The sequence below is a fragment of the Vanellus vanellus genome (genome assembly GCF_965231255.1).
Source record: "Vanellus vanellus genome assembly, chromosome: 5".
Lineage (NCBI taxonomy): Eukaryota > Metazoa > Chordata > Aves > Charadriiformes > Charadriidae > Vanellus > Vanellus vanellus.
This window is the reverse complement of record NC_138910.1, coordinates 9,239,273-9,257,321: the sequence shown is the minus strand read 5'-3', so window position 1 is coordinate 9,257,321 and position 18,049 is coordinate 9,239,273. Positions and strand designations below refer to the sequence as shown.

Sequence of the window (18,049 nt, the reverse complement as noted above, 5' to 3'; positions counted from 1 at the left end):
AAATAAACCAAATCTGAAGATGCCAAAAAAGTATATAAACTCCATTTATCTGAAATTAAATAAAATAACCATTTGTCCATTTTTAATTTAAAGATTGATATAAAGTTTAAAGAGCAATGTAAATTTTTTTTCAGTGGTTCATTAAATTCTTTTAAAAAATCTAATGTTAAAACTATGTGAAAAACAAAACTGTAGGGTATATTTTATATGCCGCTGAGGTAAACCAAATGAAATTCAACAGAATTAAGAACTACATATAGAAGAGATTGAAAGGATTCTCTCACTTGTATGACAACAGGAGAATGCATTAATTGAATTAACTTTAGCTTTCCATAAAAATTGCTTTTTGAAGCATATTTTCTAGAAAAATTAACATAGAGCCTGAACTATCAAGTTCTATTTTACAGTGACTATACTTAAGTATTACTAGTTCTAGCTCTTTTCCTGTTGCATTTACAAGAAAAACTGGGTGTACTAATTATTCCGTTTTACCAGGATGTAATACGTGATTACTTTGGCACAGATGAACAATGACAAAATGCCAAGTGGTGTAGGAGGTCAAAAAGTGAAGCATTTCGAAAGGAAGCTGACCGAGTTCCACTCTCCAGAGTAGAGCCATATCACTTCAAGGGGACAACCAGTTCAGAAGACAAGGAGCAAATAAGCAATTCTACATGTAGAAAAAACAAATTAAGTATTTTCCTGTTCTATTTACAAAACATAGTAAATTAAGTAATACTGAAAAATACCTAGGAAGTATAACATTTTAGTCTCTAAAGATATTAAAACACCCAATTATTTTTTCTAGTTACAATCAACTAAACTCACCCAAGAAGTCTCTAATAAGGGAAAAAGTTTCTAAAAAGTAAATATAGCCACACTACTGTATTTCAACATAATTTCAATTTCCAAGATATTAACTTCAAATATTAGTATACCATTTTAATGGATGTATCTTTCTAAACTGAGCAAAACAGAACAGAGCCTTGCTATCACGGTGTCATCACTCACAGGTCTTTCCAAGTTGCTCAGTTTTAACTGTTGGGGATCTTTTTATATAGCATGTTATAGAAACTCTAAGTGCAACTTCAGCATTCGTACACAAGTAACAAATACTTACATGAAGGAATAATGAACTGGGGTTCAGTGTTACCGGCATATCCGAGCTTTGTATACCTATTAAGGCAAAAAAAGTTGGGTTATAATATTTAATACCACAGATATCTCCCTTTTTTAATGTACATACCTTTCTTCCCATATCAAAAAGAGCCACTGAATTTCCTTTAAAAAAAAAAAAAAAGGCACCCCAACTAAACAAAGAACAACTTTTTTTAAAAAGGTAAAACAATGCTCCCTACCACAAATCAAGCATCATTCCTAACTTCTACTCTACTAAAATTTTACTACAGAACACAAAGTATGCAATTCAATTTATCAACGCTTAGAAATATAATTTAGAGCCACAGAGTAGTTCTTCCCTGCTCCACAGTTATTATATCAAAATATTTCTATAGAAATACTAAGTGGTAGAAGTGTTTTTGTAACTGCTAACTATCGGGGGAAAAAATTCCCTTTCCCACAGCCTGGGAGCTGGGCATGCGGCAGGGCTGGCCATCAATACTTCACAAGCCTTTCCCAAGATGTACTATCATAGGTGGCAAGTACTGACAGCTGATAACGACTGTGGTAGCAAAAGAAATTCCATTTAACAAATGGAAAACAGTCTTGAAAATGTGTTTAAGATGACTAAGGAAAGCAAGAGGAAAAGAACTACACACCTTCAACCAACCAATTTCCAGAATGTGCTACGGATATATGCATCACTTTTGTTGTCACGATGTAAAAAAAACTGAAGAAATTACCACTGTATTCATGAAAAATAACTACAAAACTCACAGTAACAAAACCATCCAGCTGATAGAAATGTTGTTACAAAAGAGTTAACAGCAGCATAGGCAAATTCTAAAACGTGCAGACCAAAACGCACTCTACATTCAAGAGTTACAGCCCATGCAACAGTTTTTAATACAGACGTGAGAATGTTCTCATTTTTTTTTATACGGTCAGACAGCTGTACTAACTAAATAAGCAGCATCAGCAAAAGCACAAAACACTGTAGTAGCACCTCCACAATTTTCAGCACTTGGATACAAACCTGGAAGATCGCAAGATGTATAAAGCAGTACTAACTTTAACAAGCCATAAAATCTACGCCAATAACACAGCAAAACATCTGGCAACAAGTAGGAGGTTGGTTTTCAGAGGCTAAAAGAGGAGTGCTGCTGCAGTAGGTTTTGCTGTGATGCTACCAATGCAGTGGTTGACAATTTGCTCACATGTCCACTAACGCCTACACCATTTCTATCGCTGACATTAATTGCACTCATTAGTGCTGGGCCAGGAGAAACGGTCTCCTCAAAAGGAAGGTATTATTTCTCTCTAAATAACAAAGTGGTTAGCACAGGACCTTATCTAACACTAAAAATACTTTGCAAGAGAAGTATTTTTAAAGCTGTAAACCTGATCTTGTCTGTAACACATTGCAACAGTTGGGTGTAAGCATGTAAAAAAACTTGACTTCATATTGATCAACAGGAATGGTTACTGAACACGAAAACTTCACACGCAAAATAAGATAAATAATGGAAAAAAAGAAACTAAATACCAGAAAGAAATTCACACTTCATGAGATCAGCATTATGCGCTGTATGTGCCTGAACTCAGGACGCGCAACTCAGACTTTGCAGACTCAAAGTTACAAGTTTTTTTTTAAATTTTCATCTTAAATACCTAGTTCCTAAAAGAAATATTGACTTCCACAATCTGATGCTTCTATAACCTGTCACACAGAATAAAACTGTTCACTGCATCTATATTAAGAGGCTTTTAGTTCCACTAGAAAATTAATAAGAAACCCAGCAATTATTGACTCATTCCCTCTACCTTCCCCTACAAATCCAGAACTGTGGCACATAGATTCTAAAGCTAAATCTACAGAGGAACTTTGGAGCCTGAAGGCTACATAAACGTACAACAAGATCAGAAGCACCTTAAGCAAAAAAGTTAAAAACATTTCAGTACTAAACTCAGTATTTCAAAGAAAAAAGCTAAACTGTTGCAGTTAAGAGGCTGTTTAGCCACTTGTGGTGTGGGAGACTGCCCAGCGCACACACAGCCAGCAGACTGAAAGGAAAACAGTCAAATGAAAGATACATTTGACATAAAAAGACCATATTCAGACATGAAATCAGCATATCTAAAAATACTATGGCCTACTCAGCAAGAAGTCTCCTGACTCATGGAAAAAAAAAAAAAGGTCACATTTTTAGGCTTCCAAAAAAAGGAAAATGAAAGAAAAAACATGGCTTCTGGTTTAAAGCCTTATAGCTGCAAGTCTTCAATGCAAGTCTTCACATCTTCAGTGTGCCCAGATTTGCTCGCCACACTCTTTGATGCATCAGGAATGCCACCACTGCTCATCCATCGGTCCGGGAAGGGACCCCCTGTGCCTCAGAACTGCCCCTCCAGCTCCATGCTCACGGGCACAGCAAACCTCCTGCAGCACTCCTACGGCAACTGGTACTACGGGGTGCTGCACAGTAGCACAGGCTGTCAGGGACCGTGGGAATACACATAATAAGCAGTAAGCTTGATTTTCATAACATTTCTAGATACTCTTGAGTTAAAATGGAGGTTAAAAAGGTGATAGGTGAGACAAAAAAGGTAAGTTAAAAATGAATAAAAGTTGATAAAATCTTCAGTTCTTCAAATGCACAGTCTAATAACAGCAGGGTTTTGAAAAATTAACCTTTTAAAAATTAACTTTTGCAAAGATGAGGCTTTATTCAGACTGATCAGATCTTTCTACTGCGGTCACTTGAAGTAAACATTTAAATCACATGAAAAAAGGATACCATGGGCAAGGTAGATTTCACAAGTATACAGTTTCCACAAGCGGTTCATATAGGGCAAAGTGTCTGACTAATGTATGATTCACAGGGGAATGAGGCACACCCTGCCTTCTGCAAAGCAGCAATCACTGCCACTACAGAAAAAAAAAACCCTGATATTAAAGATATTATAAGGCAGTACCAATACCGGATCACAGTTTTACAGCAACTCACAGCTTGTCTTGCTTGCTGTGTACAGCACTGAAGAGTGGCAGGAGGGACTTCCATGGAGACAGGCAGGCACATGTCATTTAATGAGACATGAACTCAGCTCTTCCACACTGAATTTGGAGCACTCAGCAGTAAGAGAGCAAGGCACTGTACAGACGACTACAAAAGTATAAGCAGTTTTCTATTAAAATCTGTAACACCGAACTGATTTACAAAATCCCAAAGGTGAAAAACTGAATTCAACCTTGATCATTCAGATGTTTTCCCTTATTTCTCCACGTTCAGCTACCTGTAGTGTTTCTGTAGACCTATCAGCTTATTTAAGTAGAAAAGGAAAAAAAAACAAAACAAACATGGCAAAAAAAAATTGTTGGATTATCATGACCTTCAGGTTTACTTTAGAAGATAAGCTATAAAGTATCCAAAAACAGTCCACAAAATCTGGATACATTTGTGCACTTAGGTATATAGAGAACCATAGACATACACACACCCCACCCCCATACGATCTCTCAATACACATATATACGGTGCCAATATTCTCCACTGACTTCCCTGCAGCATCTTCTCCAAAAGGCATTGGGGTCTCATACACCACCCTCTTGCCTATGCAGAGGTAATGATGTGACAAACAAATACAACTTTTGTAGGGGACATTGATACCACAAATGGGGTGGAGGTAGCAACTAATGATGATTCCTTCTACGTTAACTCTACTAATCTACATCTCAACTATCAGTGGTGAAATACCTCTAGTCACATCCACACCAAACTCACACCCTGAAACTGCAAAGTAGCTGTGGACTGATCTGCCCCAGAGATCTCTGGAAGGACAGCCAAAAGGCTCTCCACAATGTTCTCAACTGCGCTAATGGGATTTCTTATATGTGCTCGCTCATCTAGAATAGATATTTCCGAGGCTACGACATGAAAGCAATGTCACTTGAAGGTTACTTATGTATTAGTCATGCAGACAATTTTAAAGCCAGAAGGAAACAGCACTTAGGGTAAGAACTTCTAACGAGAATGCCATTAACAGAACCTCCATCTGCAAACCACAAACCATGACCACGTGCCTTTGCTCCACTTCTTTCCTGTCCACACCAAATGTCATTCTGTAGATATCCTCCCAAGTTATACACCCTAGTTCTAGCATAACTGCTATTTTAACTGACAGGTGAGGAACAGGGGGACACCTGCTTCATGGACAACGCATTTGTTTAGCTGCTTTAAGAAGTACAACAGAAATGGCGTGGCCCAACATGAGTTGTATCGTTGTCATTTTGGTGACAGCTCCATGCAAAGTCACAAGTTAGTCAAGCACAAGCAGAGATGAGCACTAGAGGACAAATGTCACCTGATCTCCAACTTCTGTAGAGCAAACCCGGGTTACAGCTCAGCTACTCCTAATGACCTGGACTAGAAGCAAATCTCATGCATAGGACACTTTTTTTTTTAATGCACACAGGAACAGGAATAAGATGTACCTCCAACGCTGGCCTCACTGGGAAAATGCAATGCAACTTTAAAAACAAACAAACAAGAAGAACCACTTTTCCGGAGGGAGGGAGGAGTAACAGGAGTGAGAGTAACAAACATGAAACTCTCCAGAAAGAAAGTCAGGCTGAAATCAAAACGGTCTCTTTCTGGTTTATCTTCAAGGTGCATAAAGTTAGAAAAACAAACATATACAGAAGGTTATCTTTTTCTAGGGGCTTTTGTTCTTGTCTTTGTTCACCAACTGCTGTCTCTTCATGATGGTTCTGAACTATTGTCCACCATCTGAGCCACAGCAATCCTTCTGTGCAAGCTCTCACTTAAAACAACACATTCATTGCCTTGTATCTCACCTTGCAGATGCAATGGGCTTCCCAAGTACAGTAACCTGTACAGCATACCTGTTAGCTTGATGTGTGTAAAGCCTAAAATTCTGCTTTGGTGTGTACCAAAGCCTGTGCACCAAGCCCAGCAAGGTTTCTCTAACTAAACACACCTCTGCAAAGTCCTATGCGGAACCCGCCTGAGGGGTCACACTCCAAGCAAGTCTAATATTCAGGGATGGGATTAGGCTTTACACAAATTTAAACTTCATTTATTCTTAAAAGATATCCTCTTCCATCCAAATGGGTTTAAAGCCAATCTCCCATTTCCCATAAGAGCCTCTTGCTTATAAACTCTGAGGTAAGAGTGCTTTGCATTTCTTTCCTGAAACCATGTGGAAAAGGCTCCAAGAAACAAGGGCCAAAGACAGAAAGCAAGATGATTGCCCGGTAACCAGAATACACATCATAGAAGAGGTACAATTAGCGTTTTGATCCCTGCTCCGAAGACTGCTTAATTATTTTGTTCCATGACCATACAGGCATGGATATGAATACCCTACAGACATGCTACATACTCCTTCCTGCAAGAAATTTTGAGTTTTCCAAGTTATATTGTGCCAATAGGAGTCAAAAAATTATCACCACACGTTAACAGCTGCACACAACAGCATATTGGCCACTTGAAAATAACAGCAACAGACGAGTGGCTTAAAAAGAGGTAATCCCTGCTAATTTCTGAATGCACTACTGATACCACAGCCTGGGAGTTTCATGCCTGGGAATCGTTATTTGATTAAACTATTTTCCTACAGTTTGAAATCAGATGCCCATGACCTGGAAATTTTAAGTGCACCCTAGCATTTCTGTTGCCCTGCTTAAACTATCCCCACTTTACATGTTTGCGTCTCCAAACCCTCTGCTGAGCAGCCGAATGCACCAACCTGGATTTCACTCCGCATATTTCCAAAGCTTATTTGCGGGTCTAACCCGAAGAATCTAACTGAGAAAAAGGCTGCATGGGACCATTCCTCTGGATCAACCAAGAGCAAAGAGAAACTCCAAAGCCAGACAGAGGCCTCAATTACATAAAACAAAGAACAGTGAAGACTTACGAAATCTCTTGCCTTTGTACATGAATTGACTTTATTAGCATGGTCTGCAAACTATCTCGCCATTTCAATCCAATCCCATAACCTCACTTCTCTCAAGACACCACAGCAATAAATTCTCCATATATACTACTTGAACACCAACAAGGGCTGTTATAATATTTGTAAGTGAATTTGCTTGCTAAAATAAACTTTGTTTTTGCAGATCTCCTTCATCATATCTTGACACTTCGCTGCATAACAAATTTTACAGAGAAATAGTTAAAATGATTGCACAGAAGAGTAATATTTCAATTTATAGTCTCAAGCATTACTTATATATTTAAATTACTATTAAGTAAATAACATTATTATAAATGGCTCAAGATAAAAGATACAAAACCAAGAAAGGCTATTTTACGATTTCACAATTTCACAATAGGCCACATTGTGAAGGCATGCAAGATAGTGCAGGTGCAACTTAAATTCACTGAGGCATGTAAAGTCTTTGTTGCAGGTGTGCATACAACAGCAGAATTCATTGCTGGCTAAGTTACCTTAACTCTAGGAAAATCGTAATTGAGCAGGTTGTAGAAGGCACTACAGAAAAGCTCAGAAAGCGGGGAGATTCTAAGAAGGACACGCACACGGTAATACATTCAAAAGGGCATGAAGTAAATCAAATGGCAAAATCTCCAAGTTTTTTAAATGGAATGGAAAAGGATTCTGCTCTTCAGTCCCCAGCTCCTTACAGATGGTCTGTCCATCAAAGACTTCATCAAAAGGGGCTTAATAGTGTTTCCTGTTTTAACTGGACAAATTTTACACAGACCAGATTTATAAGATAGTGTTTTAACTGTCTAATGTCTTAGATAACAAAACTGCTTTAAAAAGAAGTGAAAGAGTTCTGAAACAAGGATGAGGCCTTAGTCTTCATACATAGAGCCTCACAACTGAAAAGCCTGAACAAAGCCTTTGGTTTTATTTGTTGCTTTTCTTCTATCATCCTTCTTGTACAGCAGAGGCTGTAAAACCTAGGCAGTATTACCTTTTCAAATCCCCATAAAGAGAAATAATGAGATAGTGATGGTGAAAGAGGAAAGCCATCCTGCCCCTTTAAAAAAGGTCCCAGCTCTAGCATCAGGTGCAAATTGGTTAAGCAGCAGCAGATCAGAATTCCCTGAAGGAACTGATTATATTAGGAAAATGGGACTTGTATTAATAAATTAGTTTACTATCTCTTTTCAAATGTCCTTGATAAAACACAAGATAGCGAAAGACTGAAATCAGTCATGCCTGACATATATTACCTTTTACACGTCACTAGTTTGCATTTTTAAATAGCAACTGCTTCTGTCAAGTTTTAAAACACTTGTTGATCAAAAATGTTTTAAGTAATCAATAGTGAAAGCCAAATAATCAGCTCTATAAATGGAAAAAGCACACAAGAATAGAAGCACTCTCAGATGAAGAATCTTGTTAAGCTGTAGATGAGACACATGAAGGGATAGTAAAAGGGGTATTTCAAAGACATATGGGACCCCTAGACACCACAGATGTTACAAATACGGCAGTCTGCAACCTTAGCCTTGGAATTAACTGCATTACTGTGTGTCTGAAACTATTTTCTTACAATATTTCCCCCCAAAATATGAGTCCACTCAAACAAGAACTTTCACCTTGACAACATACACTTCTTTGCCACATACTTTAACTGTCACAGTAAAACAAACCATAAGCAGATTGAAGTAGTGTGCAATTTAAGAAGTGAGCTCAAAAGCAGCTTGGAAAAGAAATGCTTCTAACAAACATTTATTTACCAAATAGGAAAAATAACCCTCTAAAAAAGTTAAATTAAAAGTATCTATATTTTCATCTAGAAAATTTGTCCAGTGCTGCTGTTTATCAGCATCTACAACTACAACCCAAAGCACAGAGACGACTGCAATGCTTGCTAATAATACCTAGCTAAAGCGTGTAGTGAAAAACCACAAAGTCATGGTCACACACAGCCAGACCAGAACCCTCCAGGTGCGTGACTAAGAGGGACACGGAGGCAATAGCAGCCTGCACTACACAGCAATCAGAATAAATTCACATGCACTGCAATAAGAGTCTCCAGGTGACAGTTTTTACACCAGTCTGGAGGACACAGGAAGTTACCACATTGCGCAGCTTCTAATTTTACTAACAGTTGGATGGAGTAGAAGAGAATCTACTTTCAAATTTGCTCTACGTTTACTTGCATCAAAACTTTAAAAAAATAAACAAACAACAAGCGTTGATAACTTGACTCTGGAAAAGTTCTCTTCTCCTAAAAGTAAACAGGAAGATGCATGTATTACCAAAAGACTCTAGCTTATGACTGAGTCATGAAAAGTGTACTTGAAAACTAGCCCATATTTAAGTGTCTAAGACTAACAAAATCCAATTCAGGCATTCTGATGGTACTACCGTCTACATTTGTAATCCTAGTCAATTTTATTTACATTTATAAAATTCATTTCAAATATGCAATGCTGACATGTACTTTAACACAGAAAATTAAGTTAGCTTTCCTTTGACTACATTTTCCTCAAAGTAAGAAGAGCAAATGGCTTTGGATATTATCTTTGTATAACGAAAATAGTTTGTGTTGGCAAAAGCAGAATGCTCTCTTTTTACTTACTGCTTCCTTTGGGACTTCTAGGCTAATTCATTTTAACAAGTGTCTTAACAGTGCCTCTGTGCTACACCACACCACACAATACTAGCCTATACTGCTAGGTTTTAATAAATTTGTATTTACTTTTTATGCAAGTTCTCCGAGCATTTTCCACAGCCTGACTACTCCATGTGATATTTGCAAATAACAAGGAAAGAATGCCCCAAAAGTCTGGAAGTCTGCATGACTAATTACTTAACAGTATAAATTACTTGTTATGAGGTGGAGATTAGTTTGGCAACTTTGTACATCTGTCCAAAACAAGCTGAGCATTGCACAGACATTTATCAGGAAGAAAAAACCCAAGAGAACAGATTAACTATACATACTTTTCAACAGCTAGAACAGGGAGGGATCGACTGAATCAACAAATACATAATTGCCAAGTGAACAAAATCTTGCACTTGAAGTGTAATAGGCAAAATACGGGTCATGTGATGCAGAAAGAGTCGTAGCTGATACAAATCTGACTGAACTTTGAAGTTTTTCAAAAAAAATGCAATACAGTGGCTATAACTTTTTTTTAATGTGAAATAGCTTTACAAAGTTAAGCGTTTGTGCTTGCTATTTGCACAATTTCAGCACTTGAGAGCTCCAGCTTTGAACCAACAGCTACTACGCTGTCGCCCCAATCACACCAATCTGAGCAGAGGGTAAGATGAACCGAGTGGACAGCCAGAGCATGGACAGGAGAGAAGGAGCACACAGCAAGCACCGCAGGAGACTCTCAGCATACTTCTCATCTGCCCAGTACACTGGTTACAACTTCAGCACTTCAGTAGGTAACCAAATGTTTTCCATCAAGAATAGGCTTGCATTAAAACAGCAGTTTACATACTTATCATGTTACCCTGTGCTTCTAATAAAAGACGGCTTCCAATTGGAAACAGTTGTCTTGTAGAAAAAAAAGCCCCACTAAGCTGTGGACAAAAACATACCACTGAATTTTGTTTTATATAAAAAGCAGATCTCATTTAATAAGATCACAGATATTCTGAAGTCTGACGGCAAATATGCAAGCAGTCATATTGTAAAAGCTCTTGCAGATGATAAATAGCATAAATCTAACGCAAGACATAGAATCATAGAATCGTTTAGGTTGGAATGACAAATAAAATGGTAATACCGAAAAAATAGGTGAGAAAGAGATAATGCATCAAGAATTAAAATTTTGATTCATTCATTGATAGCAGGGTACAATCAAAATAAAGTATCAACAGACAACCTCCTGTCTGCATCTTGCTCTCTACAGACCAAGTATGCCAAAACACATCCTGTGCACAGCTGCAAACACTTGCAATGACCACAAGAGAATAATAAAGAGAAAAAGGAAACCCCAGGGAAAAAAAAAAAAAGTTAAATTTATCTAGAGTTTTTCCATGTCTGGTCTTAAAAATGCAAAGTCATGATCAGAACAAAAATTTTTAAAAACTGAATTATGTTATAGCCTACATTAAATCAGTGGATGAAATGATGACTTTTTCAATTTTGGATATAATCCTCCTTGATAACTGATTAAAAAAAGAAGAAAATGAAAGGAATATATCAGCACTAGCACTTGGAAGGACAGATGCTTCATTCTGATGGTTTAAATAATCCTGCTATGGACACTAACAAGTTTGCAATCAAATTGGTATTTTTCAGCATCTACCCAAGGATGATTTTTGTTAGATTGGTACACCTAAATATATTTTAGTTCAGTGACTAAAACAAACCAAAAATTAAAAATTAAAGCAATAAAGATTTCTTTTCCTAAGCAGAGCAGAAAAGAACTCATGAACTTTACTGGGGACAAACTAAAATATTATTTAGTTATTCAAATTTAACATTTTCTCCTTGAAGTCTTTAAATGAAGAATGTTTGTCCAAAATTAAAGTAAGAAAAAAGTTTGTTTGAAATTGTCAAAGCCTTTTTGCATTTCCCCAAGAAAGCCTGCAATGATGAAACTAAGTGTTGAAACATTGTGTTGAAACTTTTAAATTGCATGAACTAAAATAAAAGACCAACTGCAAAGTTTCTTATATGTGCCTATAAAATAATACAGAGGCTGGATTACCACTCAGGAACTAGTATGGTACTTCTGAACTCATAGAAACTGTACTTTCAATTAATTTCGATGAGCAAATATGCATCCCACTCACACAATCAACATACTTTCTGGGCAGACTGTTCAAGCCAGGTAATAAATAACAACCAAGAGACAAGAAGGAAACCTGCCCCGTCCCACCCACAGCCCTACCCTCCCTCAAACCTTTCCTCATTACCAGGGCCGTGCTCTTGTCTGAGCGGCTGCGCAAGCTTCTCCGCACACACGAGTAGGAGCTCTGCTGTACATAGAAGGTGGCTCATTTGTCATTAACTCTACAGCTTCAGCCCATGGATGCAAGTAGGTTTGTCCTCTGCTTAGAGATGCCACCCCTCTTCCTTTTTTAATATATATATATATATATAAAGCATAAGTGGGACATGGGAAAAGAAAAGCAGAACCAGATGGACTGGAAGGTGCCAAGCATCTTGGATGGCTTCTGACATGCATTCCAGGAAGATATAAACTGATTCCTATAGTGGAATTCCAAAATATATATGTGTGCATGTTTAGGAATAGAGATATTCCTAACTGAACTCCTATTATTCCTAATTATATTGTAAGCGCTGTACATTTAGTGTTACACCACTGACTGTGATGTATCAGAATCATTTAAGAGACACCACAGGTCATCGTGGGTCTTCAGAACCTACTTGTAATTATTAAATATATATATATTAAACCACAACTCTCAATCTAGCACAACTCCTTTTCCCGTGTCAATGATGAAGCATTTCCCCCTCCCTCCTGAACCACTTCAGCTACTGGCAAGCAAAAGATACTCTTAAAATCCTGGAAGAGTATTTTTTCCATATTCCATTAAGGAATTATTTTGTTCATGCTTTCCATACTGAAAAATTACTTCTGGGATGACACAACACAGAGAAAATTCATCCCAAAAGAGAATTTTTTCATGAGGACTGGAACCCATGAAAGGTCATGACAAGACATCCAGTTGAAATATTAACTGCAAGAAAATCACAGTGATGATGTACTTACACTAAATAGAAGTTATGATTTGAAAATCTGTGGAAGTAATCCACGTCTGGAATGTTAGGAAAGAAAAATCATTTTAAGGTCCAGTATAAGACCAAAAAATTTTCAGCAAACAAAATACAGGCTGTTATTTCCGCTTACCTTGTTTTATAGCATTGGATTTCTCACCTCACACATCTTTGCTGTTTATCGAAGGTTATTAGTTTTCATGGATCCTGTACTCATTTACACTACCAGGTCAAAACCCACAAGAGAAACAATACAATGTAATCCTGTCATAACGCCTCACATCAGAGGACACTCAACCCATAAACATTTCATTCTACTTAAGAGCATGAAGCTATGCAGGTGTTGCATGAAAACTGACTAGAAAAGTAGAGAAGTCCCCCAATGCAAGCTCACTGCCCTGCACACACCACCTGAGCAGCAGGCAGGATTTTGGCTGAGGTTTTATATGCACAAGTTTATCCTTCCTTCATTTACAGCAAAACTGGCTATAGAAACTGAACAGCCAAGAAACTCTCAGACATGTGACTCATTCCAAAGAACAGTTTGCAACTTCATGTCAAGAAAGCTTGGAAATCCCAAGCAGCCTCAATTTTCCAGGCTCTCAGCTCAGAGGGAACCCAGACTGCTGTGAGGTTTCGAGGGACTCTCATGCTCCTACCACAAACAGCAGGGCCTTCTTCAGTCAACCCTGAAACTTTTCATTCTTCCCTAGTATTCAGGAAAGAAGGAAGAGAAAAACTCAAACACACCCATTTTTGTAACCTGTGTGAGGGAAGTGAAAAAGAGGCCTAGCTTAGCAGATGAAAGGAGATAGAAGAAAGCAAGATGTGAGACAACGTATTTTTTTTTTTCTTCACACAATCACGTAGCAAATTTACTCAAGAGAACCAGCATACTGACCCCACTGACAGAAGGCTCTGGGGTACAGTAGAGAAGCTGGTCACCTACGGCACTCAAGTATTGATTGGTAATGGATCCACCTGTCAGCCACAGAAAAACTGTACACAAGCGTACAGAAAAGGGAAAGTGTAGGTATAGAAAAGACAAATACTTTTCTTTAAATCACTTTCATTGCTGAAATTAAGTTCTCCTTTTGGAACTGCAGTAGGTTACACAGCCACTTACTTCAGCTCAGCTGAAGAGCCATTAATTTGAACACTTGCAATTATCTGTCATCCCAAATGAGCTAGTTCAGTGTTACACAAGTTTATATCAAGAAAAAAAAATGCATTCACATAGAAAGACACAGCTAAAATCTACTTGTCAACCTAATCAAGCTAAATTTTGAAGTGGCGTAGGAAGAGCTTTTAATGACGACGTGCAAGCTGTACTGTGTTTGCCTGTAGAACAGGCAGCAAGAACTATTCAAATACCCAAAAGGCAGAGAGCAAAAGACTGCAGCCTACTGAGATTAAAAATACCAGTAAGAGCCTTTTTCTTTCTTTGGTGTGTTGTTCATACACTTAATGGAAATAATTTCAAGTTCTTATTCTTTTTTTTTTTTGTATCTTTATTTTAAAATGCATGTAATCCTTAGTTATGCCAGTCTGAAGCAAGTCCCATTCATGCACTTACCTGCTCTTAGTAGGTATCCATTACCTTATTTTCTAGATATCGGCTTTGCTTAAGCAAAGAATGCAAATTTCAAGATAACAAATGTAACACTGGAAGAATTTTTGCTGCACCCATAATCTGCCTGATGTATCTCTGACTTTACCCATTTGCCAGCTCCAGCTGTATGACATGTACTTGGAGGATCCTCAAAAAGTTTGACTAACCTGTTAAAACCTCAAACAATGGAGATCACACGACCTCCCCAACCTCTTCTGTGCTTTGGTCTCTTTATGCTTTGAAAGGGGTTCTTAAAATCTGTCTAATCTGTGCAGGCTGATACAGAAAAGTGCAACTCTGCCACCTTTTTCATCTATCCCCTTCCTCTTAACTTTAGCTAGCAAAAATGAACACACACCAAAAAAAAAAAGTCACTCAGATCAACAGACTGAACCTGTGGCTACATGCATAAGACACACAGGAAGACACCCTTAATACCTCTCCTACATCTGCCCTTTTACTGATTAAGGTAAATTCTCCTTGAACTGTAAATTAATTATCATCCCCTCCCTCTAGAAAAACCCTATTTATTGGAAAATTCATGCATTTTTAAAGCCTTGCCTGTTCTAAAGGCAGTTCCTTTCAAACTTTCTGCTTTGGTTGTATTTTCGAAACCTCTTTCTTTTCCTGTTTTCAGGGGCTATCTTTAAATTGACTGCTTTCTTCCATTTTGGTAGATAAGAGAGTACCCTAGGTAAGACCTCAACTGATCCACACAGAGCACAAGGCTGACATCATTTATGTGTCATGTTCTTGCTTAAAAAGAAAAAATGAGACAGAGTTAGGGAAGGCTGCACCAATTAAAAAAAAATAAAAAGCTACAAGCATGATTATGCTATCACATCCCACTGCACTACTACCCACCTTTTCCATGTTTGCCTCAAGTATTAGATTTTTCATTTGTAAATTCACCACTTTATACATTTGACTACCAAAATCAATTAATTCCAACAACCCCGACATTCTAATGTTTCCAACGCTAAAAACCTTTGCTCAGTTTCCCGAAGCAGAACTTCAAGGAAGAACAACTTTGAATTAAGAAGCTCACCAGAAGGGAAAAGCCCAGAGAGCAGAATAGGTTGATCTGTGTTAAAAAAAAAAAACAAAAACAAAAAAAAACACAACACCATGGGTGCACAATGAAACATCTTAGAGAGATCTTTGCAGTTTGGGGGGAAATAAATAAATAAAAGCGGAGAGACACTTGGTGAACATCATATACAAGAACATTACAGAGTATGCCCTGTGCACTGAAGTTGATTAATGGAGTACTTACACACAGATCTTCCCCAGGAATGTCCGTTTTAACACTCAGGTCCCTTGGTACACCTCTCACATTAAAAAGGCAAAGCCATTTCTTACGCAACTATATGCTAGTATGTTGTTCCTGCTTGGCATCACTGAAAGCTCTTAGTGAATGTTTCTACTCCAGTGGTCACAATCTATATTTTGCAAACCTATAAAGACATAATTACTGAATTTATAGGACTACCTGCAATGCACAAACATGCGGGATGGGACAAAGCCTCTAGTGGCATGCGGCAGAGTACAGGGCAGATCTTTTGTTTTGAAAGACAAACAGTGCATATACACATCATGTTAAACTCACACACGCTTCCATTACACTCAGCTACATACTCTTATTCCCACTGTGCTAACCTGCCTTCATCCCACAAAATTCAAGTGTTTAGTTCTTGCTCTAATTACAGGTATGACTTCTTCATACAACTGTTAAACGTGCATACGTTACAGACACATACACGCCTGCTCTTCTTAAAGACCAATTTATTCATGTCTGACACCAAACAGATTCTCTTGAAGGGAAGATGAGCCTTTGCTTTCAAAAAACAAGCGCTCGGATTTCAAGAGTACTGTAAATATTTGTACCTACACTGCAGTCACTGAGAAGTTTCTTTCACTATGTTTAGCAAGATGGATGAGAAGTGGAGAAAAAAAAAAAAAAAAAAAAAGACGAGTTAAAAGAATCAGCATGCTATCAGTGCTGGCTAAAGAGGAAGAGCCTTGAAAGTATATCAATACTTCCCAGTCGAAGCCCGATGCATAGCGCCTAAAATGAAGTATTTCACCTCTAAAAAAAACCCCACAGTGCAGAGGGCAGGTCACAGAGTGGTTTTCACTTCCCGAGTGCGCTCCTGCAAGCGGCACCGCGTTACCCTTCCAGGTGGGCTCCCAGGCGGCCCCTCCGCGGGGCCGCCCCCCGGCACAGCCCCCCGGAGCCCCCCGCAGTCGGGCCGCGGCGGAAAAGGCAGTCCGAACCCCGAGGGCCTTCTCCCCAAGCGCTCTTTACGCTACATATCACTAGCACCGCATCCTCTTCATCATCTGGTAGCTGCTAAACAGAAAGAAGAGTTTCTAAAACGGATTTGGTTCAGGTTTGACACTGAAAACTGCCTTATAAGGTATAAAAGCCCGAAAGCAGGAAGAGGCTTTGACAAAACTAAGGAAGTTCCTCTGCGCTTGCTCGCTGGAGGGGGAGGGGTTTTTTTTCCCTTTCCACAGAGAGAAGTAACACAGAATAAATGACATTATCCACATATTTAAGTTAAATAAGTACATAAGAGCCCCCCCGGACGGCACCCGACGGCGCGGTGACTCCTCCAAGCGAGGGCATTTCGGGACCTCGCAGGATGGTTGTCCCCGCTCGCCACTCCCGGCTCCGGCAGCCGCACCAGGTCCCCCGCGCCCCGGCAAGCACCGGCCGAGCAACCGCAGGCGGCTGCTCCGAGCGGCCCCGGCCGGCGCGGCGGCCCGACGTCTCCGCAGGGGCGAGGGGAGGCGAAGAGAAAGAGGAGGAAAGGGGAAGGGAAGGCAGCCGGCTTCTCCCCCCAGCCCAGCTCAGCCCGGCCCGGCCCTCCCCCTCCCGCTACCGGCACCGCGGCGGCTCGGGCGCGGCTGCCCGGCCCACCGCGGGCAGCGCGACCCCCGCCGCCATCTGCGGCAGCGGAACCCGCCCGGCCCCGCCCCGGGCGGCACCGAGCTGTCAGCGGCCGGCCCGGCCGTGGCTCACCCCGTGCCGCAGTCCACCACACAGGCGGGAAGCCGCCCTGCCATGCTCCTCGGTAGCGGCGGTGCTGGGGACGGCGGGCAGCCCTGGGCGCGCTCCGGCGGGGCTGGGCTCGGCGGCGGGGAGGGCGTGAGGGAACGAGGGCACTTCCGCAAGGCGGGCGCTGCCTCCCCCGCCCGCTGGCTCGCAGGCACGGCCCGGCGAGCCCAAGATGGCTGACCCGCCCCTCCCTGCGCGCGGCGGCGAGGGCGGGCGCGACAACCCCAGCCCTCGCTGACGTCCGATCTGGCGGCCTCGCCCCTGCGAGGCGGCGCGAAGTGGAGCGGGCGGGCGGATGGGTTCTTGCCCACACACCCCCACCCCGCCGGCGGCGAGCAGACGAGGGTGGCTGAAGTGTTATTTTAACGCTGAAAACCTGAGAGTTGAGGTGGGGAAAGTGAAGAAAAAAAAAAATTGTTCAAGGGCTCATTTAGTTCTTTCTCTCACTTCCCACCTCTCGCAGCCCTTCAGGGACTGCTGCATCCACCAGGCTGGGCCCAGTTCTGACCTCACGATGACATACTGTAGCCACACACTATTTCTTGTT

General features: G+C 40.2%; 1 protein-coding gene across 1 annotated transcript in view; it reads right to left on the bottom strand.

The window, feature by feature from the left end:
* The window catches only part of ACTR3 (actin related protein 3), a 32,544-nt gene extending 14,897 nt beyond the window's left edge, over nt 1-17,647 (bottom strand). The window contains exons 1-2 of the mRNA XM_082483715.1: nt 17,467-17,647; nt 1,121-1,176 (exon numbers count right to left, since the gene is read on the bottom strand). Of these exons, the coding sequence (XP_082339841.1) occupies nt 1,121-1,176; nt 17,467-17,510 (100 nt within the window). The 5' untranslated portion in view covers nt 17,511-17,647. The remainder of the gene's footprint in view (nt 1-1,120; nt 1,177-17,466) is intronic.
* Nucleotides 17,648-18,049: the final 402 nt, after the last annotated feature.